General features: G+C 54.2%; 1 protein-coding gene across 2 annotated transcripts; it reads left to right on the forward strand.

Moving 5' to 3' along the window:
* Positions 1–1977: 1977 nt before the first annotated feature.
* LOC137363927 (low affinity immunoglobulin epsilon Fc receptor-like) lies at positions 1978–26552 on the forward strand. Of its 2 annotated transcripts, XM_068027428.1 has the most exons (8): positions 1978–2036; positions 2404–2645; positions 10978–11235; positions 11456–11539; positions 13920–14519; positions 15978–16129; positions 22909–23012; positions 24445–26552. In XM_068027428.1, the coding sequence occupies exons 2-8, from the start codon at positions 2591–2593 to the stop codon at positions 24623–24625; spliced, it is 1434 nt and encodes a 477-aa protein (XP_067883529.1). In that variant the 5' UTR covers positions 1978–2036; positions 2404–2590; the 3' UTR covers positions 24626–26552. The 2 variants fall into 2 exon arrangements, with proteins under 2 accessions (XP_067883529.1, XP_067883530.1); XM_068027429.1 differs by lacking the exons at positions 1978–2036; positions 10978–11235 and having other exon boundaries at positions 2207–2645.
* Positions 26553–27339: the final 787 nt, after the last annotated feature.

The following is a 27339-nucleotide window of genomic DNA, read 5'->3' on the forward strand; positions in this document are numbered from 1 at the left end:
GGATGAATGTCAGGGATCTCCTGATCCAGGGACATTTCAACTGAGCCCCTCTGAACCAAGTTGAGGAGCACGGCATGGAAGGGAATCTCAGATACCTGTGTTAACACATGCATGGAAGATGCGGCCTGGAATCAGTTAGTGCCAATGAGGGAAACATATCTGCCCAGAGGTTTTCCCCTCACCGTGGAGGATTTTAAAAAATTCATTTCAGGGGATATGGGTGTCACTGGCCAGGCCAGCATTTATTGCCCATCCCTAATAGCCCTTGAGAAGGTGGTGGTGAGCTGCCATCTTGAACCGCTGCAGTCCATGTGGGGTAGGTACACCCAGAGTGCGGTGAGGAAGGGAGTTCCAGGATTTTGACCCAGTGACAGTGAAGCAACGGCCGATATAGTTCCAGGTCAGGATGGTGTGTGACTTGGAGGGGATCTTGCAGGTGGTGGTGTTCCCATGTATTTGCTGCCCTTGTCCTTCTAGTTGGTAGAGGTCGCGGGTTTGGGCGGCGCTGTCTAAGGAGCCTTGGTGCGTTGCTGCAGTGCATCTTGTAGATGGTACACACTGCTGTCACTGTGTGTCGGTGGTGGAGGGAGTGAATGTTTGTGCATGGGGTGCCAATCAAGCGGGCTGCTTTGTCCTGGATGGTGTCGAGCTTCCTGAGTGTTGTTGGAGCTGCACCCATCCAGGCAAGTGGAGAGTATTCCATCACACTCCTGACTTGTGCCTTGTAGATGGTGGACAGGCTTTGGGGAGTCAGGAGATGAGTTACTCACCGCAGGATTCCCAGCCTCTGACCTCTTTTTGTTCGCATTAGGAAAATTGTGTGACAAAACAGGAAGCCAATCTCCTTGGAATGATGTCAGTATGGGTGTGCCCATCTGTGGCCAGATGTAGGTTTACTAATGATTTCACTGAATTTTTCTCTTTTCTTTCAGGGCTTGATATCAAATTGTGATCTTGAGAAGTGTTGATCTGGGCTCACTGATCTGGAAAAAGTTGGTGTTTGTGGCTGGGTGCTCCTTTGAGCATCTCCCCTTTCTCCAACCCTCTCACCTCTCATTTAAAATCCTTGTTCTCTACTGCCCTCGCCAGTAAACTGACCATTTTCTCACCGAGATAACGTCACTGCTTTCCTCCCTCAGCCTCTACACTGAGCACCTTCTTGTCCTCGGTGATTTCAGCCTCCACCTCATCTCATCATGTCCCCTCTTCCGACTTCACTGCCCTCTGTTCCTCCCTAAATCTCTCCCCCACCCCCTCCCTGCCAAACCCAGTTAACTCCCCAACCCATATTCACAGCCTGCAATTTGACATCACCTGGCCTCACTACTCCCATTGTAACAATCTCAGATCAGGCCCTCTCTCATCACCTCCTGTTGCTCTGCACCTACATCCCCCCTTCCACACCCCAACTCTACCTCCTGCAGTATCCGTCCCCCAATTCAGCTACAACTGCACTTTCAAAACTCCCAACTGTCTAGCCTTTGGCCTTCCATTCTCCAGCTCATTTCAGCAGCTACTGATTTGCTAAGCCGCACCCTCACCTCCACCTTTGACCCCCCTTAGTCCCTATTAAAACCATTACCCCTTCTCACCCTGCCCTGGTACGGCCCACACCTCCGCTCCCTGAACGCAGACTTGAACAGGTACGGTGGACAGCTGGTTTAACCCATCACTGCCAGGTCCGGCTAGACCACTTAAAGGACAATGGCGTCCTGCTCCCGTCTGCTGAAACTGCTCACCGGCTCTGTCTCTGATCGCTCATTCCATCCACCTGCCTCTCTCCGCATTTCCTGGTGATCCCCCACCCCAACCACTGCTGTCAGAAGGACGGATATACTTGCCTTGGAGGCAGCACAGCGAAGCTCGACTCGATTGGTCTTTGGGATGAGAGGGCTGTCCTACGGCGAGAGGCTGAGTAAATGGGGCCGATACTCTCTGGAGTTTACAAGAGTGAGAGGATGTAAAAAAAAAAAAGCGAAGAAAATGAGGATGTGAATTTTCAAATGGAGGCGTTGCTGGACTGGGAGCCAGTCCAGGTCAGTGAGGGAAGGGTGAATAGGACAGAGGGGCAGCAGGGATTTGAATTTACAGAGGGGGCATCACTCTTGATTCTGTTTCTGTCCCCACCCCACCCTACCCTACCCCTCGAATTCCCCTCTTTCCTCTTCACTCTCTGGATAACAGGGGGTTAACGTCTGGTGGTGAGGCTGTATTTCTGCTCCCTGCTATATTCAAGATACCGAATAGAAGGCATAAAGCCTTCAGTAACAGAAAATAAAAACACATAAGCCATTTGCGATTCAAATTTTACTGTCGGTAATCACTTATATAAAAAAAAACACATCGCAAACTACGTAATTGTTCCAGAAGCCTTTAGTTAAAGCCACACCTCCTCCCCACCAGGAATGTTTGAATCACTGTCTACAGCTGCTGAACAAAACGCTGCCGCACTAAGGCAGTGACTCCACAAGAGGCAAAACCAGACAAGTGTCAGCAGTTTGGTGCGAAGGCGGGAAGAGTCCCAAAGCGATCGGAAGCCTGCAGGTTGAGGACAGGTTCTCCGTGCCAAGGCGATCGTCACAGTTTTGAGATGGCCGGCAAGGGGTCGGAAGGCTTTGACAACAGGAACTTGAGCCTGACAAATGGTGAGTGCGAGACAAAAGTGTACAGCTGATAAAGTGTGTGCAGGATGGAACCCTCCCCCCTCCCCCCACCCCCCACCCAACCACAGAATAGAGAGTCCGAACCGCGCTCCACAACCCGGGAGCTGAGGGCACCACTGAGTACTGAGGGAGCTCCGCACTGTCGGAGGGTCAGTACTGAGGGAGTGTCACACTGTCGGAGGGTCAGTACTGAGGGAGTGTCGCACTGTCGGAGGGTCACTACTGAGGGAGAGCCGCCAGCGTTCGCCAGAGCTGGCGGGCAGCCATAAAGACAGGGCTAAAATATGGCGAGTCGAAGAGACTTAGTAGTTGGCAGGAAAAAAGACAGAGGCGCAAGGGGAGAGCCAACTGTGCAACAGCCCCGACAACCAATTTTATCTGCAGCACCTGTGGAAGAGTCTGTCACTGCAGAATTGACCTTTATAGCCACTCCAGGTGCTGCTTCACAAACCACTGACCACCTCCAGGCGCTTATCCATTGTCTCTCGAGATAAGGAGGCCAAAGATACAGATAGAGATACAGATACAATTCATAAGCCAAGAGCTTGTCTCAACTCCAGTGCTTTAATCAATGAATTGATTCATGGTTCTGAATCATTCACAACTTATGACAGTATCACCATGGTGACGAGGTCCAAAGCACAGTCTTGGAACACTCCCCAATATTCAGGGCAAGGTCACACATTCATACTGAAAACCAACGGCAGAACTCCCGTTCAGAATGCACCGTTCAATCCCTCAGGACATCCCAAAGCACTTCACAGCTCACCATTGTAATATCGGAAACAATGCAGCCAAATTGTGCACAGCAGGATCCCACAAACAGCAATGGGATATTGAGCAGCTAATCTGCCTGGTTGTGATGTTAGTTGAGGATCAATATTGGAGCCAGGGCAACTCCCCCTGTCCTTCTTTCATTACTGGCAATAGGATCTTTTATAATCAACCTGAGAGGCCCGAGTTTAATGTCTCATCTCCAACAGCCGAGCACTCTCGCGCCCTGACCCTCCGACAGTGCGGCACTCCCTCAGAACTGGCTCCCCGACAGTGCGGCGCTCCCTCGGTACTGACCCTCCAATTGTGCGGCGCTCCCTCGGTGCAACACTCCCTCAGTACTGACCCTCCGTCAGTGTATCACTCCCTCAGTACTGACCCTCCGACAGTGCGGCGCTCCCTCAGTACTGACCCTCTGACAGTGCGGCTCTCCCTCAGTACTGACCCTCTGACAGTGTGACACTCCCTCAGTACTGACCCTCCGACAGTGCGGCGCTCCCTCAGTACTGACCCTCTGACAGTGTGGCACTCCCTCAGTACTGACCCTCCGACAGTGCGGCGCTCCCTCAGTACTGACTCTCCGACAGTGCGGCACTCCCTCAGTACTGACCCTCCGACAGTGCGGCACTCCCTCAGTACTGACCCTCCGACAGTGCGGCACTCCCTCAGTACTGACCCTCCGACAGTGCGGCACTCCCTCAGTACTGACCCTCCGACAGTGCGGCACTCCCTCAGTACTGACCCTGCGACAGTGCGGCACTCCCTCAGTACTGACCCTCCGACAGTGCGGCACTCCCTCAGTACTGACCCTCCGACAGTGCGGCACTCCCTCAGTACTGACCCTCCGACAGTGCGGCACTCCCTCAGTACTGACCCTCCGACAGTGCAGCACTCCCTCAGTACTATTTTATCTGGATGAATGGAGGGCTCTATATCAATGCAAGCTCTTTCATTTTTCTGAACTCCTATTTTGATTCTTCGCTGTGACTCACTCTTACCTAACTCTTACATCTCCTGCTAATGTGATATTTCAACATGTATTTCCGAGTTACTGACATAATATTGGGCCAACTTCAGTCCTCACCCATACCTATCTCATTTCCTGTTCTGTTTAGGGTCAGAATACTGTTATTGTTTCGACAAAAAGGAGATGCAGAAGTGCAGAACTTTATTCCTTTGTGGGATGTGGGCATCGCTGGCCAGGCCAGCATTTATTGCCCATCCCTAATTGCTCGGGAAGGTGGTGGTGAGCTGCCTTCTAGAACCGCTGCAGTCCGTGTGGGGTAGGTACACCCACAGTGCTGTTCGAGAGGGAGTTCCAGGATTTTCCAATCCTTGTCTATTCGTTGGAGATCACAGGTTTTGGAGAAGAACGCTTACTCTCGATCTAACCTGTTTTTTAAAAACTCTGTATCTAACCCTTTTTTGTATATTTTATGTCGAGGGGGCCTTTATTTCCTCAGGCCCCCTTTATATACATATTTATGGGGAGGCGGTGGTGTAGTGGTATTGTCACTGGAATAGAAACCCAGAGACCCAGGGTATTTCTCTGGGGACATAGGTTCAAATCCCACCACAGCAGAAGGTGGAATTTGAATTCAATTAATAAAGCTGGAATTTATCAAAAAAGCTAGTCTAATGATGGCCCTGAAACCATTGTCGATTGTTGTAAAAAACCCATCTGGTTCACTAATGTCCTTTAGGGAAGGGAATCTGTTGTCCTTACCTGGTCTGGCCTACATGTGATTCCAGACCCACAGCAATTTGGTTGACTCTTACATGCCCTCCGAAATGGCCTAGCAAGCCACTCAGTTAGGGATCGGCAATAAATGCTGGCCTGGCCAGGGACGCCCACATCCTGATCGAGGGAAAGAAAGGTGATCGACTGACCAGTCCTCTGGGAAAGATGGATCAGGTCCCGGACCAGGTGGATGTTGTCCTGGATGGACCGGCCCGGGACCATGTAGGACTGGTTGGGGTGGATCATGTGGGCCAGCACGGAGCCCAGGCGGGTAGACATAGCCTGGGCAAAGATCTTATAATCCTTGCTGAGGAGGGAGACCGGACGCCAGTTTTTAAGCAGACGGGGATCGCCCCTCTTTGGCAGCAGGACAATGACCGCCCTGCATCACGAGAGGGGCATCTCCCCGGTCGCCAGGCTTTCCCCCAGGACGTCCCAGAACGCCCTAAAGAAATCCACGGTCAACCCATCCAGCCCTGGGGATTTGCCCCTCGAGAGCTGGTGGAGGACGCCAGTCAGCTCCGCCATGAGCGGAGCCTCCAATCCTTTGGCGCCCTCCGAGCTGACCTGCAGCAGGTCCTCCCACAAAACTCAGCGCGCATCCTCGCTGGACGGATCCGGAGAGAACAACGCACTGTAATACGTCCGGACCAGGAGGCCCATTCCCTCCGGATCCGTGATGGAGGATCCGTCGTCGGTCAGCAGCTCGATGAGCTGCTTACAGACCCCCCGCCATTTTACCAGCGAGTAGAAAAAGGGTGAGGCGCGGTCCAAATCTTCCAGGATCTGGATCCGCGACCCCACGTACGCGCCTCGGGACCCGATGAGCTGCAGGTCCCTCAGCGCGCCCTTCTCTTTGTACACCTGCCACAGGGCCGGGTCCGCGACGGCATGACCGAGGCGGGATTCCAAGTCGAGCACCTCCCTCTCAAGGCGCCCGATCTCGGCTTCCCGCCTCTTGGTCGACCCCTTCGCGTACTCCTGACAGAAGACGCGGATGTGAGTCTTGCCCACATCCCACCATAGCCTCAAGGAGGGGAAGTCCCCCTGCTTCCTTCTCCAGTCGGCCCAGAATCGACAGAACGAGTCCCGAAATCGCACGTCCTCCAGCAGCCGGTTGTTAAAGTGCCAGTACGCGGACCCGGCCCGCGTGCGGAGCGGAGTGAACTCCGCCCACACCAGGCGGTAGTCCGAGCACGGCACCAGCCGCATGGAGGCCGCCGAGACACGGGAGACGTACGCCTGCGAAAAGTAGAGGCGGTCGATTCGCGACCCCCCTCCTCCAGACCTCCACGTGAAGGCGCTGGAGTCGGGATGGAGATTCCGCCAGACGTCCACCAAGTTAAGGGAGCTGATCAGTCCCCTCAACTTCTCCACCGACGCTTGGCCGCGCTGGGGACCGGAGCGATCCCCCACCTCAACGGTGCAGTTAAAATCCCCCCCGAGGATGATGCACTCGCCGCTATCGATGGAGCTCAAGAGAGCGGACACTTCTTCAAAGAAGCGCGCTTGCAACGCGCCGGGCCTGGGCACGTACACGTTCACAAAGTGGAGCGGCACGCTACCCAGGCGAACGGCGAGGTGGAGCAAGCGGCCCGGCACTAGCTCCTTGACCCCCAAGATCTCCGGCTGAAAAGTCGGGGCCAACAAGATAGCCACCCCACTAGAAATAGGGGTGAGGTGACTCATGTAGACCCCCCCCTGCCACTCCAGGAGCCAGGTGGCTTCGTCTCCCGGAACGGTGTGGGTTTCCTGCAGAAAGTTCACCGCGTATCTCCCTTCCCTAAGGACTGAGAGATTGTGAAATCTGCGGTGAGCCCCTCTGCTGCCGTTGATGTTGAGGCTGGCTATGGTTATCTTCATGTCAAAGGTACTTAAAACCCGTCACCAACAGCTCACTGTGAGGAGGGAGTGGAAGTGCACCTGGCCCTCCACTCCCCCAGCAACCCATTGATGAACACATTAAAACGGCGCCTCTCAACCAGTTTCACGTCCGCGCGCTTGCCCGTTATCTTCAGGGCAGCACGGACGGACTGGATGATCAGCGCCAGATTCGACCAGCAGTCGAGGGCCAGCTGAACTTTATTGCGGCAGCCCCTGCAAACCGCGAGGAAATCCCGGAGTTCCGCCGTGGGGATGAGGGGAGATTCGGTGGGAGGCACGAGGGACTCCACCACCTCACTGGCGATGGAATCAAGATCATCCTCCGTGCCCCCCACCGAATCCCCATCCTCCTCCGGGTCGTCACCGCCAGCGGCCGACATGCCCACCGCACACTGTGGGGCGAACGTCCCGGCCGCGCCAGCTGGTCCCGCCTCCGTCACGATCCCACCCCCAGGATCGATGGCGGAGGAGTCCTCTCTGGGTTCTATTGTGAAACTGGAGCCTGTAGGCACCAGCGGTTCAGGACCCCCCTCTCCACCTCCGTCCCCAGGCCAATGAGTGGTCCAGGGAAGACAGAAGTTCCGGACTCCGGGAAACCAGCCGGAGCCGAGACTGGAGGCGGAGGGAGGAGGCTATCTCCCGCTCCGCCAGCACCCACAGGCCCAGCAGATGGGGCAGCATTCTCAGTTATAACTGGGTCGGGTGTCTCCTGGTTGGTGGTGGACTCCGGCTGGGAGGGCTGACCCTCTGGGGCCTCGCCCTCCCCTTCATTCAGGGCACCCGACCCAGTAGCAGTGGCAGAATGGGCGGAGTCCCCAGGCTCCCCCACCACAAGCAGGGCCCCACTTACTCCTTCAAGAGGGGCCTCAAGTACCGGGGCCTTCCCCTCCCCTCCATCCTGAGGAATAGGGAGCTCCTGCCCGGACTTTGCAGCCTTGGTGGTGGCGGTAGGGGAAACCTGGGGACCCGAAACAGGAGACAGCTCTCCTCCAACAGATGTGCCCTGCGCCTCAGGGCCCCTTGTTACCTCTGTGGAGGGTTGCCTTCTCCTCTTTTTCCCAGTTGTGTGCGGAGGCTCAGAGACCTCCATATCATCAGAGGCCTCCACCTCCACACTCTCCTTTTTTTTTTATTCACCCTGGGCCTGAGCCCAGCCCTGGGGCAAGTTGACTTCCCGAGATCGGGCCTTGGGCTGAACTCAGACTCGGGTAGTGTCACGGTGTCCAGAGGACGCGCCTCTCGATGTTTATTTCTCCTCCGCGCCTTCCTTCCACTTGGACGGTCACCCCACTCCCTGCCGGAGGCCGTGAAAACCACAGCCTCCGGTACCGACTGAATGGTATCTGGTGGAGGTGTAGGGGGGGTGGGAGGAGGTGCAGCGTCGCCACCCTGGGCCGCCGAGTTGGAGTTGGCAGCCGGGAGGTTGGGGCAGTTCTTACGAACATGCCCCACCCCCTTACAGACATGGCACCGCACCCCGTCCAAGGTCCAGAAGACGCGGTAGGCCGTCCCCTGGAATTCTACATTGAAGTGGCCCTCTGTCACCTCCTGCCGCGCCAGCTGCATGAATAACTGGCGGCGGAAGGAGTAGACGTGTCGGAGGCTGTTCTCCCGAAGACCGAGCGGGACTGGGGTGAGCCCCGTCTTTACCTCCCCCAGATGGTGCAGGTGGGGAAGGAGGAGCTCACCGGGAATGAAGGGCGGGACATTGGATAGAATGAGCCTTTGCGCAGTGGCCTCCCGGGGGTCCACTGGCAGAAAGGTCCCGCCCACGGTGAGCCCCTTGCTCAGAGCCAGGGACACCGCCCGCTCGGTCCTCAGGAACAACACTGCCTTCCCATACATTTTAGAGGCTGCAACAATGGCCGAAGGGCCGACAACCTCGGCCATTGCTTTCACGCATGCCTCTATCGTCATGGTCGGGTGGACGTAGCTCTTGACCCCATGCTTCGATGTTAATAAAGCAAACGGTGACGGGGCAACAGGTGCAGCTGCAGCAGCCGCAGCAGCATATGTACGGGAAGGCCCCGCCACCGGCGAAGAGGGGCTTGCCATGGGGTCGCAGAGCTACGCCCACCCCCAAGAAACAAAGCACACGACAGTTTTCTTTAACACAAACAATATGATGGGGGAGGTGGGGATGGGAGTAGAGGAGGTTAGGGTTGAAAAGGAGAGGAGAGGATAGGTGGCCGAGTGATGGAAGAGAGAGAACAGCTGCGAGGATGTTACAGTTCACTTGGTGGTTGGAGCACCTTCCTGCAGAGTCTACAGTTCAATCTTCCAGTTAGGGGAGGGCTCTTCGCCCGGGTCGGCTAGAGCCGCCCGGTTCTCTCCCTTTTCTGTTGTTGTATAAAGATAGTCTTCAGCCGGGCAGCTCCAGCCGTCCCGAGCCACAAAGTTGGGGGTGGGGAGGGAACCCCTTCTGTGCAGGATGGCAGATAAACACAAGAGCTCGTACAGGGGCTCCCTATAGAATTTGGCAGCCCCACCCCTGGATCTTCTGGTGCCTCCTCCCTCCCCCAACAGTCCAAACAACCAACAGTTCTCTGGTGCTCCAACACCCACCTCTCCAAAATGACTTGCAGGTCTTCTTAATCCTTGAAAAAGTGCAACAGTTCCTCAGTAAATGCAGCTGTCTCCACTCTATAGTCACCTCTTTGCAGTTATTCCACTCTCCACTCTGCAATTGGTGCAGCTGCTCCCCCTGATTGCTGGCAGGAAGTGCTCCAAATTGCCCAGCCAATCCCAGTGCTGTACCTGTCCTGGGAGTGTTTGATGGGGGCCTGGGAGTGTTTGATGGGGGACAGTGTAGAGGGAGCTTTACTCTGTATCTAACCCCCGTACTGTACCTGTCCTGGGGAGTGTTTGATGGGGGACAGTGTAGAGGGAGCTTTACTCTGTATCTAACCCCCGTACTGTACCTGTCCTGGGAGTGTTTGATGGGGACAGTGTAGAGGGGGCTTTACTCTATATCTAACCCCCGTACTGTACCTGTCCTGGGAGTGTTTGATGGGGGACAGTGTAGAGGGAGCTTTACTCTGTATCTAACCCCCGTACTGTACCTGTCCTGGGAGTGTTGATGGGGGACAGTGTAGAGGGAGCTTTACTCTGTATCTAACCCCCGTACTGTACCTGTCCTGGGAGTGTTGATGGGGACAGTGTAGAGGGAGCTTTACTCTGTATCTAACCCCCGTACTGTACCTGTCCTGGGAGTGTTGATGGGGGACAGTGTAGAGAGAGCTTTACTCTGTATCTAACCCCCGTACTGTACCTGTCCTGGGGAGTGTTTGATGGGGGACAGTGTAGAGGGAGCTTTACTCTGTATCTAACCCCCGTACTGTACCTGTCCTGGGAGTGTTTGATGGGGGACAGTGTAGAGGGAGCTTTACTCTGTATCTAACCCCCGTACTGTACCTGTCCTGGGAGTGTTGATGGGGACAGTGTAGAGGGAGCTTTACTCTGTATCTAACCCCCGTACTGTACCTGTCCTGGGAGTGTTGATGGGGGACAGTGTAGAGAGAGCTTTACTCTGTATCTTACCCCCGTACTGTACCTGTCCTGGGGAGTGTTTGATGGGGGACAGTGTAGAGGGAGCTTTACTCTGTATCTAACCCCCGTACTGTACCTGTCCTGGGAGTGTTTGATGGGGGACAGTGTAGAGAGAGCTTTACTCTGTATCTAACCCCCGTACTGTACCTGTCCTGGGAGTGTTTGATGGGGGACAGTGTAGAGGGAGCTTTACTCTGTATCTAACCCCCGTACTGTACCTGTCCTGGGGAGTGTTTGATGGGGACAGTGTAGAGGGAGCTTTACTCTGTATCTAACCCCGTACTGTACCTGTCCTGGGAGTGTTTGATGGGGACAGTGTAGAGGGAGCTTTACTCTGTATCTAACCCTGTGACTGCTCTGCTGCAGTGCTTTTCTATTCGAAGAAACCGGTTGTAAAAGACGCCACTCTGGTTCTGACGGTGATTGCATTTAATGCACGGCCACTCGATCAATTCTACTGGACTCACAACAATAATGAAGTGAGGAGTGGAGGCCGCCTGACAGTGAATCAGAACACCCTGAGCATCAGGGGAGTAAATAAGGCAGACAATGGGGACTGGGTCTGTAACCTGCACAGACGAGGGGCTCTGTTCGGCAAGGCTATTCATCATGTGGAGATCTCAGGTAATGACCATTGGGGAGAGTGGGGATAATGGCGACAGTTTTTACAATGACTGGGCTTGAGAAATGGGGACAAGGAGTCCCACAGATTTAGGGACGGGGTGCGGGGGGAGCCGAGTCCCACAGATTGAGGGTTTCAAGCGGATGTTGCGAGGTGATCATTTGTGTGAAGGACATTCATAAAAGGATATGATTCTTGTTAATGGTGCTGTCCTTTTTACAGACAAGTCCTGGTCTTGGATCGTTTGGTTACTGGCTCTTCTTTTTGGCATCGTCCTAATTATTGCCGTCATTGTTCTGGCAATTTGTAAGTCTTCATTTTCGTTTTTTTCCCTCAGTACAGACCTCCGAAAGTACAGCACTCCCTCAGTACTGACCCTCCGACAGTGTGACACTCCCTCAGTACTGACCCTCCGACAGTGCAGCACTCCCTCAGTACTGACCCTCTAACAGTGTGACACTCCCTCAGTACTGACCCTCCGACAGTGCAGCACTCCCTCAGTACTGACCCTCCGACAGTGTGACACTCCCTCAGTACTGACCCTCTGACAGTGTGACACTCCCTCAGTACTGACCCTCCGACAGTGTGACACTCCCTCAGTACTGACCCTCCGACAGTGTGACACTCCCTCAGTACTGACCCTCCGACAGTGCAGCACTCCCTCAGTACTGACCCTCCGACAGTGTGACACTCCCTCAGTACTGACCCTCCGACAGTGTGACACTCCCTCAGTACTGACCCTCCAACAGTGTGACACTCCCTCAGTACTGACCCTCTGACAGTGTGACACTCCCTCAGTACTGACCCTCCGACAGTGTGACACTGCCTCAGTACTGACCCTCTGACAGTGTGACACTCCCTCAGTACTGACCCTCCGACAGTGTGACACTCCCTCAGTACTGACCCTCCAACAGCGTGACACTCCCTCAGTACTGACCCTCCGACAGTGTGACACTCCCTCAGTACTGATCCTCCGACAGTGTGACACTCCCTCAGTCCTGACCCTCTGACGGTGTGACACTCCCTCAGTACTGACCCTCCGACAGTGTGACTCCCTCAGTCCTGACCCTCTGACAGTGTGACACTCCCTCAGTACTGATCCTCCGACAGTGTGACACTCCCTCAGTACTGATCCTCCGACAGTGTGACACTCCCTCAGTCCTGACCCTCTGACGGTGTGACACTCCCTCAGTCCTGACCCTCTGACAGTGTGACACTCCCTCAGTACTGATCCTCCGACAGTGTGACACTCCCTCAGTACTGATCCTCCGACAGTGTGACACTCCCTCAGTCCTGACCCTCTGACGGTGTGACACTCCCTCAGTCCTGACCCTCTGACAGTGTGACACTCCCTCAGTACTGATCCTCCGACAGTGTGACACTCCCTCAGTACTGATCCTCCGACAGTGTGACACTCCCTCAGTACTGACCCTCTAACAGTGTGACACTCCCTCAGTCCTGACCCTCTGACGGTGTGACACTCCCTCAGTACTGACCCTCCGACAATGTGACACTCCCTCAGTCCTGACCCTCTGACAGTGTGACACTCCCTCAGTACTGATCCTCCGACAGTGTGACACTCCCTCAGTCCTGACCCTCTGACGGTGTGACACTCCCTCAGTACTGACCCTCCGACAGTGTGACACTCCCTCAGTACTGATCCTCCGACAGTGTGACACTCCCTCAGTCCTGACCCTCTGACAGTGTGACACTCCCTCAGTACTGACCCTCTAACAGTGTGACACTCCCTCAGTCCTGACCCTCTGACGGTGTGACACTCCCTCAGTACTGACCCTCTAACAGTGTGACACTCCCTCAGTCCTGACCCTCTGACGGTGTGACACTCCCTCAGTACTGACCCTCCGACAGTGTGACACTCCCTCAGTACTGACCCGCTAACAGTGTGACACTCCCTCAGTACTGACCCTCCGACAATGCCGCACCCCCTCAGTACTGACCCTCCGACAGCGCGACACTCCCTCAGTACTGACCCTCCGACAGTGCGGCGCTCCCTCAGTACAGACCCTCCGACAGTGCGACACTCCCTCACTACTGACCCTCCGACAGTGCGGCGCTCCCTCAGTACTGACCCTCTGACAATGCGGCGCTCCCTCAGTACTGACCCTCCGACAGTGCGGCCCTCCCTCAGTACTGACCCTCCGACAGTGCAGCCCTCCCTCAGTACTGACGCTCCAACAGTGTGACACTCCCTCAGTACTGACCCTCCGACAGTGCGGCGCTCCCTCAGTAATCACCCTCCGACAGTGCAGCCCTCCCTCAGTACTGACGCTCCAACAGTGTGACACTCCCTCAGTACTGACCCTCCGACAGTGCGGCGCTCCCTCAGTAATGACCCTCCGACAGTGTGACACTCCCTCAGTACTGACCCTCCGATGGTTTGGGGAGGGAGGAGGATCAGGAGGAGGGTGTGAGTGAATTTGATGGTGGTGGAAGGCCAGAGGATCAGGAGGAGGGTGTGAGGGAATTGGAGGGTTCTATCTGGGAAATCAGTTTGGAGGAAGTCACTGGGTTTTTCTGGGGGGACTGGGACGCTGAGGGACTGATCAAGACAAATTGTGAAGATAGTTGGCCCCAAACACACCTCCTCCGAATCTGATTATGGGTTATAACACGGTGGAAGTCGCAACCTTGGTGCTGACCTTGAACTTTATCCCCTGAACTCTAGGCTTGGGATGCAAATTGAATAAAATCCATCAAATGAGCCAAAGTTACAGCGAACTACAGGCCAACCACAGCCAATTAGATAAAGACTACAAGAATCTGCAGGCCATCTCCAGCCAATTAGATAATGACTACAAGAATCTGCAGGCCAACCACAGCCAATTAGATAAAGACTACAAGAATCTACAAGCCAACCACAGCCAATTAGATAAAGACTACAAGAATCTACAGGCCAACCACAGCCAATTAGATAAAGACTACAAGAATCTACAAGCCAACCACAGCCAATTAGATAAAGACTACAAGAATCTACAGGCCAACCACAGCCAATTAGATAAAGACTACAAGAATCTACAGGCCAACCACAGCCAATTAGATAAAGACTACAAGAATCTACAAGCCAACCACAGCCAATTAGATAAAGACTACAAGAATCTACAAGCCAACCACAGCCAATTAGATAAAGACTACAAGAATCTACAGGCCAACCACAGCCAATTAGATGGAGAGTACAATCAGCTAAGGGCAAATTTCAGCCAATTACATCTCATGTACACCCAAACGTTAGTTGGGGCCCGCACATTGTTGAACACTGTGATTGACAGTAAGTACGAGAACGAGTTGAAGGAAGCATGGTTGAGCGAGACTGGGCCAGTGAACCTCCCTGTCCAATTATCTGCCATTCACAAACAGTCCGAAATTCTCTCTCCAATCGCTCACCTATTCTACAATAGGTCCGATTTCCCTCTGCAATCGCTGCCTATTTTAGAGCAAGCCGCATTTTCATTCTGTCTGAAATTGGGTGAAATGTTAGCTGGTTTAGTTCACTGATGGAATGGGAGCATCCCTGGCTGTGCCAGCATTTATCGCCCATCCCTAATTACCCTTGGGAAGGTCGTGGTGAGCTGGCTTCATCCACCCGGTCAAGACCCCTCGGGATCTTAATTGTTTTAATCAAGTCACCTCTTACTCTTCCAAATTCCAGCGGATCCAAACTTAGCCTGTCCGATCTTTCCTCACAACACAACCCGCCCATTCCAGGTATTAGTCTAGTGAACCTTCTCTGAACTGCTTCCAATGCATTTACATCTTTCCTTCAATAAGGAGAGCAGTACATACACAGTACTCTAGATGTGGTCTCACCAATGCCCTGTATAACTGAAGCATAACCTCCCTACTTTTACATTCAATTCCCCTCGTGATAAATGATAACATTCTGTTAGCTTTCCTAATTACGTGCTGTACCTGCAAACTAACCTTTTGCGATTCGTGCACGAGGACACCCAGGTCCCTCTGCGTCTCAGAGCTCCCTTAGGTTAGCATTTCAGCCCCCTTAGGTTGTCTTCACAAGTTACTTTCCTACCTATCTTTGTGTCATCAGCAAATTTAGTAACCATACCTTCGGTCCCTTCATCCAAGTCATTGATATAAATTGTAAAAAGTTGAGGCCCCAGCACAGATCCCTGTGGCACACCACTCGTTACATCTTGCCAACCAGAAAATGACCCATTTGTGCATACTCTCTGTTTCCTGAGGTATCCACAGTGCTGTTAGGAAGGGAGTTCCAGGATTTTGACCCAGCGACAGTAAAGGAACGGATGATATAGTTCCAAGTCAGGATGGTGTGTGACTTGGAGGGGAACTTGCAGGTGGTGCTGTTCCCATGTATTTGCTGCCCTTGTCCTTCTAGTTGGTGGAGGTCGCGGGTTTGGGCGGTGCTGTCTAAGGAGCCTTGGTGAGTTGCTGCAGTGCATCTTGTAGATGGTACACACTGCTGTCACTGTGCGTCGGTGGTGGAGGGAGTGAATATTGAAGGGACCTTGAAAAGGAGGGTCACCAACTATTTGACCGGGGTTCCACATGAGAATTGTACCTGCCCATATCTCCTCCAACCTGCCAACCCCACCTCTATAATATCTTCATGCTCTGAGTCAGATTTACACCCCTGTGAAGCACCCCTGGGAGGCTTTCTACAATGTTAAAGACGCTACATAAATGCATGTTGTTGTTGTGAATTGCCCGCATCCTCCTGTTGACTTGTTTCTTGGCGTCCCTGTTCCAGATGAATGCAACATCACCTTTCCTCATGGATGGATGGCGTCTAACAAGACTTGCTACTACTTCTCAACAAACCAAACAGATTGGTTCAATGCCAACAACTCCTGCAGCATGAGTCATGCCACACTCGCCATCGTGAAGACCCAGGGTGAACAGGTAGGGTCAAAGTGCGTCCCCTCCGGTAATGGTAGCACACACCTGCCCTCGGACCCATCACGGCGACCTCTCACGGTCCCGTAGGTGTTGTCACTCTCGGCCTACCTCTCCAGTCAGGTAGAAGCCAGGGGCCTCGTAGATCCCTCAGGCCGCCTCGGAAAAGATTGCTTTCCTCCACTTTGGCCTCACGTCGCATCAGCCTCAGCTCACGTGGCAGCGCTCGGGCTCAAACGGCCATTGGGGTCGAGTCTCACTCCCGAGATTCGAGCCTCATAAACCAGGACCGGCGCTCGCCATTTTACAGGACTGAGGGAGCACCGCACTGTCAGAGGTACATTACTGAGAGAGCGCCGCACTGTCAGAGGTACATTACTGAGGGAGTGCCGCACTGTCAGAGGTACATTGCTGAGGGAGTGCCGCACTGTCAGAGGTACATTACTGAGAGAGCGCCGCACTGTCAGAGGTACATTGCTGAGGGAGTGCCGCACTGTCAGAGGTACATTACTGAGGGAGTGCCGCACTGTCAGAGGTACATTACTGAGAGAGCGCCGCACTGTCAGAGGTACATTACTGAGGGAGTGCCGCACTGTCAGAGGTACATTACTGAGAGAGCGCCGCACTGTCAGAGGTACATTACTGAGAGAGCGCCGCACTGTCAGAGGTACATTACTGAGGGAGTGCCGCACTGTCAGAGGTACATTACTGAGAGAGCGCCGCACTGTCAGAGGTACATTGCTGAGGGAGTGCCGCACTGTCAGAGGTACATTACTGAGGGAGTGCCGCACTGTCAGAGGTACATTACTGAGAGAGCGCCGCACTGTCAGAGGTACATTGCTGAGGGAGTGCCGCACTGTCAGAGGTACATTACTGAGAGAGCGCCGCACTATCAGAGGGTCAGTACTGAGGGAGTGCCGCACTGTCGCAGGGTCAGTACTGAGGGAGTGTCGCACTGTCGGAGGGTCAGTACTGAGGGAGTGCCGCACAGTCGGAGGGTCAGTACCGAGGGAGTGTTGCACTGTCGGAGGGTCAGTACTGAGGGAGTGCCGCACTGTCGGAGGGTCAGTACTGAGGGAGTGCCGCACTGTCGGAGGGTCAGTACTGAGGGAGTGCCGCACTGTCGGAGGGTCAGTACTGAGGCAGTGCCGCACTGTCGGAGGGTCAGTACTGAGAGAGCGCCGCACTGTCGGAGGGTCAGTACTGAGAGAGCGCTGCACTGTCAGAGGGTCAGTACTGAGGGAGTGCCGCACTGTCGGAAGGTCAGTACTGAGAGAGTGCCGCACTGTCGGAAGGTCAGTACTGTGGGAGCGCCGCACTGTCGGAGGGTCAGTACTGAGGAAGTGCCACACTGTCGGAGGGTCACTACTGAGGGAGTGCCGCACTGTCAGAGGTACATTACTGAAGGAGCACCACACTGTCAGACGGTCAGTACTGAGGGAGCGCCGCAGTTTCGGAGGATCAGTACTGAGGGTGTGCCGTACTGTCGGAGGATCAGGACTGAGGGAGCGCTGCACTGTCGGAGGGTCAGTACTGAGGGAATGCTGCACTGTCGGAGGGTCAGTACTGAGGGAGTGCTGCACTGTCGGAGGGTCAGTACTGAGGGAGTGCTGCACTGTCGGAGGGTTAGTACTGGAGGAGTGCTGAAGTATCAGATTGGTAGTACTGAGGGAATACTGAACTTTTGGAGGTGTTGTCTTTCAGATGAGACATTGAAACCCAGATACAGGAGTGTGAGAGAGGGGGTTAGAGGGACCTCCCCAGATTCAGGGGTGTGAGAGTAGGGGGTTAGCGGGAACTCCCCTGATGCAGGAGTGTGAGAGAGGGGGTTAGAGGGACCTCCCCAGATTCAGGGGTGTGAGAGAGGGGGGGTTAGAGGGACCTCCCCAGATTCAGGGGTGTAAGAGAGGGGGGTTAGCGGGATCTCCCCTGATGCAGGAGTGAGAGAGAGGGGGTTAGAGGGACCTCCCCAGATACAGGAGTGTGAGAGAGAGGGGGTTAGAGGGACCTCCCCAGATACAGGAGTGTGAGAGAGAGGGGGTTAGAGGGACCTCCCCAGATACAGGAGTGTGAGAGAGAGGGGGTTAGAGGGACCTCCCCAGATACAGGAGTGTGAGAGAGAGGGGTTAGAGGGACCTCCCCAGATTCAGGGGTGTGAGAGAGAGGGGTTAGAGGGACCTCCCCAGATTCAGGGGTGTGAGAGAGGGGGGTTAGAGGGACCTCCCCAGATTCAGGGGTGTGAGAGTAGGGGGTTAGCGGGAACTCCCCTGATGCAGGAGTGTGAGAGAGGGGGTTAGAGGGACCTCCCCAGATTCAGGGGTGTGAGAGAGGGGGGGGTAGAGGGACCTCCCCAGATTCAGGGGTGTAAGAGAGGGGGGTTAGCGGGATCTCCCCTGATGCAGGAGTGAGAGAGAGGGGGTTAGAGGGACCTCCCCAGATACAGGAGTGTGAGAGAGAGGGGGTTAGAGGGACCTCCCCAGATACAGGAGTGTGAGAGAGAGGGGGTTAGAGGGACCTCCCCAGATACAGGAGTGTGAGAGAGAGGGGGTTAGAGGGACCTCCCCAGATACAGGAGTGTGAGAGAGAGGGGTTAGAGGGACCTCCCCAGATTCAGGGGTGTGAGAGAGAGGGGTTAGAGGGACCTCCCCAGATTCAGGGGTGTGAGAGAGGGGGGTTAGAGGGACCTCCCCAGATACAGGGGTGTGAGAGAGAGGGGTTAGAGGGACCTCCCCAGATACAGGGGTGTGAGAGAGAGGGGTTAGAGGCACCTCCCCAGATACAGGAGTGTGAGAGAGAGAGGGGTTAGAGGGACCTCCCCAGATACAGGATTGTGAGAGAGAGGGGTTAGAGGGACCTCCCCAGATACAGGAGTGTGAGAGAGGGGGTTAGAGGGACCTCCCCAGATACAGGAGTGTGAGAGAGAGGGGGTTAGAGGGACCTCCCCAGATACAGGAGTGTGAGAGAGAGGGGGTTAGAGGGACCTCCCCAGATACAGGAGTGTGAGAGAGAGGGGTTAGAGGGACCTCCCCAGATACAGGAGTGTGAGAGAGAGGGGTTAGAGGGACCTCCCCAGATTCAGGGGTGTGAGAGAGGGGGGGTTAGAGGGACCTCCCCAGATTCAGGGGTGTGAGAGAGGGGGGTTAGAGGGACCTCCCCAGATTCAGGGGTGTGAGAGAGGGGGGTTAGAGGGACCTCCCCAGATACAGGAGTGTGAGAGAGAGGGGGTTAGAGGGACCTCCCCAGATTCAGGGGTGTGAGAGAGGGGGGTTAGAGGGACCTCCCCAGATACAGGAGTGTGAGAGAGAGGGGTTAGAGGGACCTCCCCAGATACAGGAGTGTGAGAGAGAGGGGGTTAGAGGGACCTCCCCAGATACAGGGGTGTGAGAGAGAGGGGTTAGAGGGACCTCCCCAGATACAGGGGTGTGAGAGAGAGGGGGTTAGAGGGACCTCCCCAGATACAGGAGTGTGAGAGAGAGAGAGGGGTTAGAGGGACCTCCCCAGATACAGGAGTGTGAGAGAGAGGGGTTAGAGGGACCTCCCCAGATACAGGGGTGTGAGAGAGGGGGGTTAGAGGGACCTCCCCAGATACAGGAGTGTGAGAGAGAGGGGGTTAGAGGGACCTCCCCAGATACAGGAGTGTGAGAGAGAGGGGTTAGAGGGACCTCCCCAGATACAGGGGTGTGAGAGAGAGGGGGTTAGAGGGACCTCCCCAGATACAGGAGTGTGAGAGAGAGAGAGGGGTTAGAGGGACCTCCCCAGATACAGGAGTGTGAGAGAGAGGGGTTAGAGGGACCTCCCCAGATACAGGAGTGTGAGAGAGAGGGGGTTAGAGGGACCTCCCCAGATACAGGGGTGTGAGAGAGAGGGGGGTTAGAGGGACCTCCCCAGATACAGGTGTGAGAGAGAGGGGTTAGAGGGACCTCCCCAGATTCAGGGGTGTGAGAGAGGGGGGTTAGAGGGACCTCCGCAGATACAGGAGTGTGAGAGAGAGAGGGGTTAGAGGGACCTCCCCAGATACAGGAGTGTGAGAGAGAGAGGGGGGTTAGAGGGACCTCCCCAGATACAGGGGTGTGAGAGAGAGGGGTTAGAGGGACCTCCCCAGATACAGGAGTGTGAGAGAGGGGGGTTAGAGGGACCTCCCCAGATTCAGGGGTGTGAGAGAGAGGGGTTAGAGGGACCTCCCCAGATACAGGAGTGTGAGAGAGGGGGGTTAGAGGGACCTCCCCAAATACAGGGGTGTGAGAGAGGGGGGTTAGAGGGACCTCCCCAGATTCAGGGGTGTGAGAGAGAGGGGTTAGAGGGACCTCCCCAGATACAGGAGTGTGAGAGAGAGGGGTTAGAGGGACCTCCCCAGATACAGGAGTGTGAGAGAGAGGGGTTAGAGGGACCTCCCCAGATACAGGAGTGTGAGAGAGAGGGGTTAGAGGGACCTCCCCAGATACAGGGGTGTGAGAGAGGGGGGTTAGAGGGACCTCCCCAGATACAGGAGTGTGAGAGAGAGGGGTTAGAGGGACCTCCCCAGATACAGGAGTGTGAGAGAGAGGGGTTAGAGGGACCTCCCCAGATTCAGGGGTGTGAGAGAGAGGGGTTAGAGGGACCTCCCCAGATACAGGAGTGTGAGAGAGAGAGAGGGGTTAGAGGGACCTCCCCAGATACAGGAGTGTGAGAGAGAGGGGTTAGAGGGACCTCCCCAGATTCAGGGGTGTGAGAGAGAGGGGTTAGAGGGACCTCCCCAGATTCAGGGGTGTGAGAGAGAGGGGTTAGAGGGACCTCCCCAGATTCAGGGGTGTGAGAGAGGGGGGTTAGAGGGACCTCCCCAAATACAGGGGTGTGAGAGAGGGGGGTTAGAGGGACCTCCCCAGATACAGGAGTGTGAGAGAGAGGGGGTTAGAGGTACCTCCCCAGATACAGGTGTGAGAGAGAGGGGTTAGAGGGACCTCCCCAGATACAGGAGTGTGAGAGAGAGGGGTTGGAGGGACCTCCCCAGATACAGGGGTGTGAGAGAGAGGGGTTAGAGGGGCCTCCCCAGATACAGGATTGTGAGAGAGAGGGGTTAGAGGGACCTCCCCAGATACAGGAGTGTGAGAGAGAGGAGTTAGAGGGACCTCCCCAGATACAGGAGTGTGAGAGATAGCGGGGGATTAGAGGGATTTCCCCAGATACAGGGGTGTGAGAGAGAGGGGTTAGAGGGACCTCCCCAGATACAGGGGTGTGAGAGAGAGGGGTTAGAGGGACCTCCCCAGATACAGGAGTGTGAGAGAGAGGGGTTAGAGGGACCTCCCCAGATACAGGGGTGTGAGAGAGAGGGGTTAGAGGGACCTCCCCAGATACAGGGGTGTGAGAGAGAGGGGTTAGAGGGACCTCCCCAGATACAGGAGTGTGAGAGAGGGGGGTTAGAGGGACCTCCCCAGATACAGGAGTGTGAGAGAGAGGGGTTAGAGGGACCTCCCCAGATACAGGGGTGTGAGAGAGAGGGGTTAGAGGGACCTCCCCAGATACAGGGGTGTGAGAGAGAGGGGTTAGAGGGACCTCCCCAGATACAGGATTGTGAGAGAGAGGGGTTAGAGGGACCTCCCCAGATACAGGAGTGTGAGAGAGAGGGGTTAGAGGGACCTCCCCAGATACAGGGGTGTGAGAGAGAGGGGTTAGTGGGACCTCCCCAGATACAGGGGTGTGAGAGAGAGGGATTAGGGGGACCTCCCCAGATACAGGAGTGTGAGAGAGAGAGGTTAGAGGGACCTCCCCAGATACAGGGGTGTGAGAGAGAGGGGTTAGAGGGACCTCCCCAGATACAGGAGTGTGAGAGAGAGAGGGGTTAGTGGGACCTCCCCAGATACAGGGGTGTGAGAGAGAGGGGTTAGAGGGACCTCCCCAGATACAGGAGTGTGAGAGAGAGGGGTTAGAGGGACCTCCCCAGATACAGGGGTGTGAGAGAGAGGGGTTAGAGGGACCTCCCCAGATACAGGAGTGTGAGAGAGGGGGTTAGAGGGACCTCCCCAGATTCAGGGGTGTGAGAGAGGGGGGTTAGAGGGACCTCCCCAGATTCAGGGGTGTGAGAGAGAGGGGTTAGAGGGACCTCCCCAGATACAGGGGTGTGAGAGAGAGGGGTTAGAGGGACCTCCCCAGATACAGGAGTGTGAGAGAGAGGTGTTAGAGGGACCTCCCCAGATACAGGAGTGTGAGAGAGAGGGGTTAGAGGGACCTCCCCAGATACAGGAGTGTGAGAGAGAGGGGTTAGAGGCACCTCCCCAGATACAGGAGTGTGAGAGAGAGGGGTTAGAGGGACCTCCCCAGATTCAGGGGTGTGAGAGAGAGGGGTTAGAGGGACCTCCCCAGATACAGGAGTGTGAGAGAGAGGGGTTAGAGGGACCTCCCCAGATTCAGGGGTGTGAGAGAGAGGGGTTAGAGGGACCTCCCCAGATACAGGAGTGTGAGAGAGAGGGGTTGGAGGGACCTCCCCAGATACAGGAGTGTGAGAGAGAGGGGTTAGAGGGACCTCCCCAGATTCAGGGGTGTGAGAGAGAGGGGTTAGAGGGACCTCCCCAGATACAGGAGTGTGAGAGAGAGGGGTTAGAGGCTCCTCCCCAGTTATGTTTGCAGATTGAAGTTCTAGCGCCTCCTTGTGAGTGAGTGATTTTTGAATGAAGGACTAATTTAAGACAAAAGGGGCAGCCAGTGTTCTTGGTAACAACCTGAGACCGGGAGGAGTGTCTTGGAAGTCCAGCTTTGGCCACATGTGCGTCGCTGGTGGTTTCCCTGAGCCTTCTTCCCTTTTTTTATTGCAGGATTTCATAGCAGAATATGATATGAAGAAACGTTGGATTGGACTAACTGATCTGGAAGTTGTTAATGATTTCCGCTGGGTGAATGGCGAAACGTTAGAGACAGAGTGAGTTGTTTTTGGTCAGGGCAGGGGAGCCCCAAGCTGCAATCCTGGCCTAGTGCTCAGTTTACTGGCGTTCGATTCCAGTTTAACACAATGTACTTGTCTTTGAACTGCCCGCTGAAGTGGCCACGCGGTCACCCAAATCCGCTTGCTGAGGTTCAAGGTGTTGCCACCTTCTCAGGGTCGCTGGCAATGGGCAAACAAATGGCAGCTTTTTCAGCAACGGCCACATTGTAAGACCCCGTTCCTCGAGTCTACGGGTTCATGATTCAAAACCACTTCCGCACAATCTAACATTAACGCTGAAGAAAGCCCTGCGATGTGGACAGCCCACCATTAATGTTACAAGAGTTAACCATGCACTAGCGGACGATCAGTCCGTGTTGATTGTCGGTCTGAGGCGAATGGTTCTCACCTCTTTCCAACTGCAGCCCAAGTGCTGTTTCTGCCCTTTAATCCCCTTTGTCAGCGGTGAACCTGAATTATCGTGTTGACTGAGCCCTATTGCCATCCCTAAGTTCTTAATACCACATATCCATTGGGGCATCAAGTTCTTTGTTTAAACCATGGGGTGAAAGCCCGCCCTGATGTTGTTCACTTACATGTTTCTGGGACCATAATCAATGAGGTTTTCCTCTATCGTCTCCCTTACCGTCTCCAATGATACGTTTTTATGATTCACCACCATTCAGGGCTTTCATTGTTCAGATTGGTACGTCATTTATTTATTTATTTATTTCGAGATACAGCACTGAAACAGGCCCTTCGGCACACCGAGTCAGTGCCGACCGAGAACCACCCATTTGTACTAACCCTACAGTAATCCCATATTCCCTACCGCCTACCTATACTAGTGAAACAAAAGTGTTTCACTAAGGTCAACACATCAATTAGCTCCTGCCTTCCGGGAAACATTTCTTAATAAGGCACGATTTAACTGGAAGTCGAAGCACAGCTTGGAGGTGTGGTTGTCTCTTGTGTTCAGCTCTCTTCCAGGCCTCAAAAGTGTTGCACCTCCACACACCCCCCCCCCCCCCCACCCCCCTCACCCGCCTGCCGTCACGGTCCAGCAATCCTTGTTTATCTGGAGAATAAGCAGCCCGCATCTTTTCGCGGGTTACTTGACTTCAATAAGCCTTGTTTGACATGGCAAAGCATGCTGGGAAATTTGGTCAAGTTTCAGAGGTTATGGACAGATGACAATGACCTGAGGGCCGAAAGTCTCTATTCTTACGGCCTGTAGAAAAAGGCACATTGGCATTCCCGGGATTACCGCTGAACTGGTGCCTTGATAACAGGGAGCAAGGTTAGGCACCCTGGGGGCACGAGCAGGGCAGACTGTGGGAGTGAGAGGGGGTGGATATTCGACCAGGAAAGGCTGACTATTTTTAACCGCACCAGTAACTCCCTCACGGGTGCTGATTTTTTCCGACAGGTTTTGGGACACAGGGGAACCGAACAATTTTGGACAGGAGCGCTGCGTCACAAAGGGCTCACGTTTCGATGCGCAGAAATGGAACAACGACATCTGCAGCACCCACCATTACTGGATTTGCGGAATCCCCTGCTTTGACTACTTGGCACGGCTGTTTGGACTGGAGACGGTGCTCGATTAAGAGAGGGGTGAGATCTAAAAATGCTTGACATTGGCCTAAGAAAGTCGAACATCCCTGTTTCACCACTGTTGATTCCTGTTGTCACGCTCACGCTGCCACACTTTGTCGATCGGCCTGCAATGAAACAGCAGCAAATCCAGAGAGCGGATGATGATGTCTGATTCTGATAGGCATAACCTTGCATTACTGAATTATCATTGTAAATCTTTTTTTTTGCTGTCCAATACCTCCAACCTTTTTATAATACAGTGACCGGAACTGTACACAGTGCTCCGAGTGGGGCGGCGCAGTGGTTAGCACCCGGGTTCAATTCTGGGTACTGCCTGTGTGGAGTTTGCAAGTTCTCCCTGTGTCTGCGTGGGTTTCCTCCGGGTGCTCCGGTTTCCTCCCACATGCCAAAGACTTGCAGGTTGATCGGTAAATTGGCCATTATAAATTGCCCCTCGTATAGGTAGGTGGTAGGGAAATATAGGGACAGGTGGGGATGTTTGGTAGGAATATGGGATTAGTGTAGGATTAGTATAAATGGGTGGTTGATGGTCGGCACAGACTCGGTGGGCCGAAGGGCCTGTTTCAGTGCTGTATCTCTAATCTAATCTAATCTAAAGTGTTGTCTAACTGACGGATATGGAGACCGGAACGGTACACAGTGCTCCGGGTTTGGTCTAACCGAGGGATATGGAGATCGGAACTGTACACAGTGACCAAGTATGGTCTATCTGAGGGATATGGAGACCGGAACTGCACACAGTGCTCTGAGTGTGGTCTAACCCGAGGGATATGGAGACCGGAACTGTACACAGTGACCAAGTATGGTCTATCTGAGGGATATGGAGACCGGAACTGTACACAGTGCTCTGAGTGTGGTCTAACCCGAGGGATATGGAGACCGGAACTGTACACAGTGCTCCGAGTGTGGTCTAACCCGAGGGATATGGAGACCGGAACTGTACACAGTGCTCTGAGTGTGGTCTAACCCGAGGGATACGGAGACCGGAACTGTACACAGTGCTCCGAGTGTGGTCTAACCCGAGGGATATGGAGACCGGAACTGTACACAGTGCTCTGAGTGTGGTCTAACCCGAGGGATATGGAGACCGGAACTGTACACAGTGACCAAGTATGGTCTATCTGAGGGATATGGAGACCGGAACTGTACACAGTGCTCTGAGTGTGGTCTAACCCGAGGGATACGGAGACCGGAACTGTACACAGTGCTCCGAGTGTGGTCTAACCCGAGGGATATGGAGACCGGAACTGTACACAGTGACCAAGTGTGGTCTAACTGAGGGATATGGAGACCGGAACTATACACAGTGCTCCGAGTGCGGTCTAACCGAGGGATATGGAGACCGGAACTGTACACAGTGACCAAGTGTGGTCTAACTGAGGGATATGGAGACCGGAACTATACACAGTGCTCCGCGTGTGGTCTAACTGAGGGATATGGAGACTGGAACTGTACACAGTGCTCCGAGTGTGGTCTAACTGAGGGATATGGAGACCGGAACTGTACACAGTGCTCCGAGTGTGGTCTAACTGAGGGATATGGAGACCGGAACTGTACACAGTGCTCCGAGTGTGGTCTAACTGAGGGATATGGAGACCGGAACTGTACACAGTGCTCCGAGTGTGGTCTAACTGAGGGATATGGAGACCGGAACTGTACACAGTGCTCCGAGTGTGGTCTAACCCGAGGGATATGGAGACCGGAACTGTACACAGTGCTCCGAGTGTGGTCTAACTGAGGGATATGGAGACTGGAACTGTACACAGTGCTCCGAGTGTGGTCTAACTGAGGGATATGGAGACCGGAACTGTACACAGTGCTCCGAGTGTGGTCTGACCAAGTTTCTATACAAGTTTAGTATAATTTCTTTATCAAACCTCATGTAATGTGCTGAATGTGAATAAAAGGTTTTCCAGAGATCTCTGTCGCTCGTGTTACTCGAGCATGTTTTAAGATTTGTGGATCAGTCACGACCCTGTAACGAAACTGCCCTGTTGCTGGGCCATTCCTTGCGGCATCTGACTTTGATCTTCAGTTTTGAACTGCCAGCAGTGGTTGGACAGGAGAGCACCATGCAATAGTCATTGTCTGACAAGTATAAGTACAAAAGCATTAATGTAAATCAGCCTGTCTCCTAGTTGTTGGATGGCGGCGGCATTTCCTGCTGGCTAACTCCCACTCTTCTCACCACTTTCCACGTTTCTCTCATTCCAACTCGTCTTCCCATTTGGGGATAGTGTGATCGCCCAAAAGCATCAGAATTCAGACAATGACTGATATTCCCCACTTCCCCACACCCTCCCGTTCTCCTATTGTGGAACAGACCCTGTACAGTGATGCTGACTTTAAAGCAGAGGATCGGGCTGTTTAAAACCGCGGAGGGGTTTTTGCCCGGGTAAATAGAGGCTGGAGGGTCAGTGACCAGAGGGACACAGTTGAGAAAAGAACTAGGGACAACCTGAGGGAATGTTTGTTTACGCAGTGAGTTGTTGTGATCTGGAACGCGCTGCCTGAAAGGGCAGTGGAAGCAGATTCAATAGTAACTTTCAAAAGGGAACTGGATAAATGTGTGACTGGGAAAATTTGCAAGGCTGTGGGGAATGGTACCAATTGACTATTTTCCAATCTTCCTTAGATACAGGGGAGGTGCCAGAGGATTGGAGAGTGGCAAATTATTCAAGAAAGGGTGTAAGGACAGTCCCAG

This window comes from Heterodontus francisci, unplaced genomic scaffold (assembly GCF_036365525.1).
Source record: "Heterodontus francisci isolate sHetFra1 unplaced genomic scaffold, sHetFra1.hap1 HAP1_SCAFFOLD_645, whole genome shotgun sequence".
NCBI lineage: Eukaryota > Metazoa > Chordata > Chondrichthyes > Heterodontiformes > Heterodontidae > Heterodontus > Heterodontus francisci.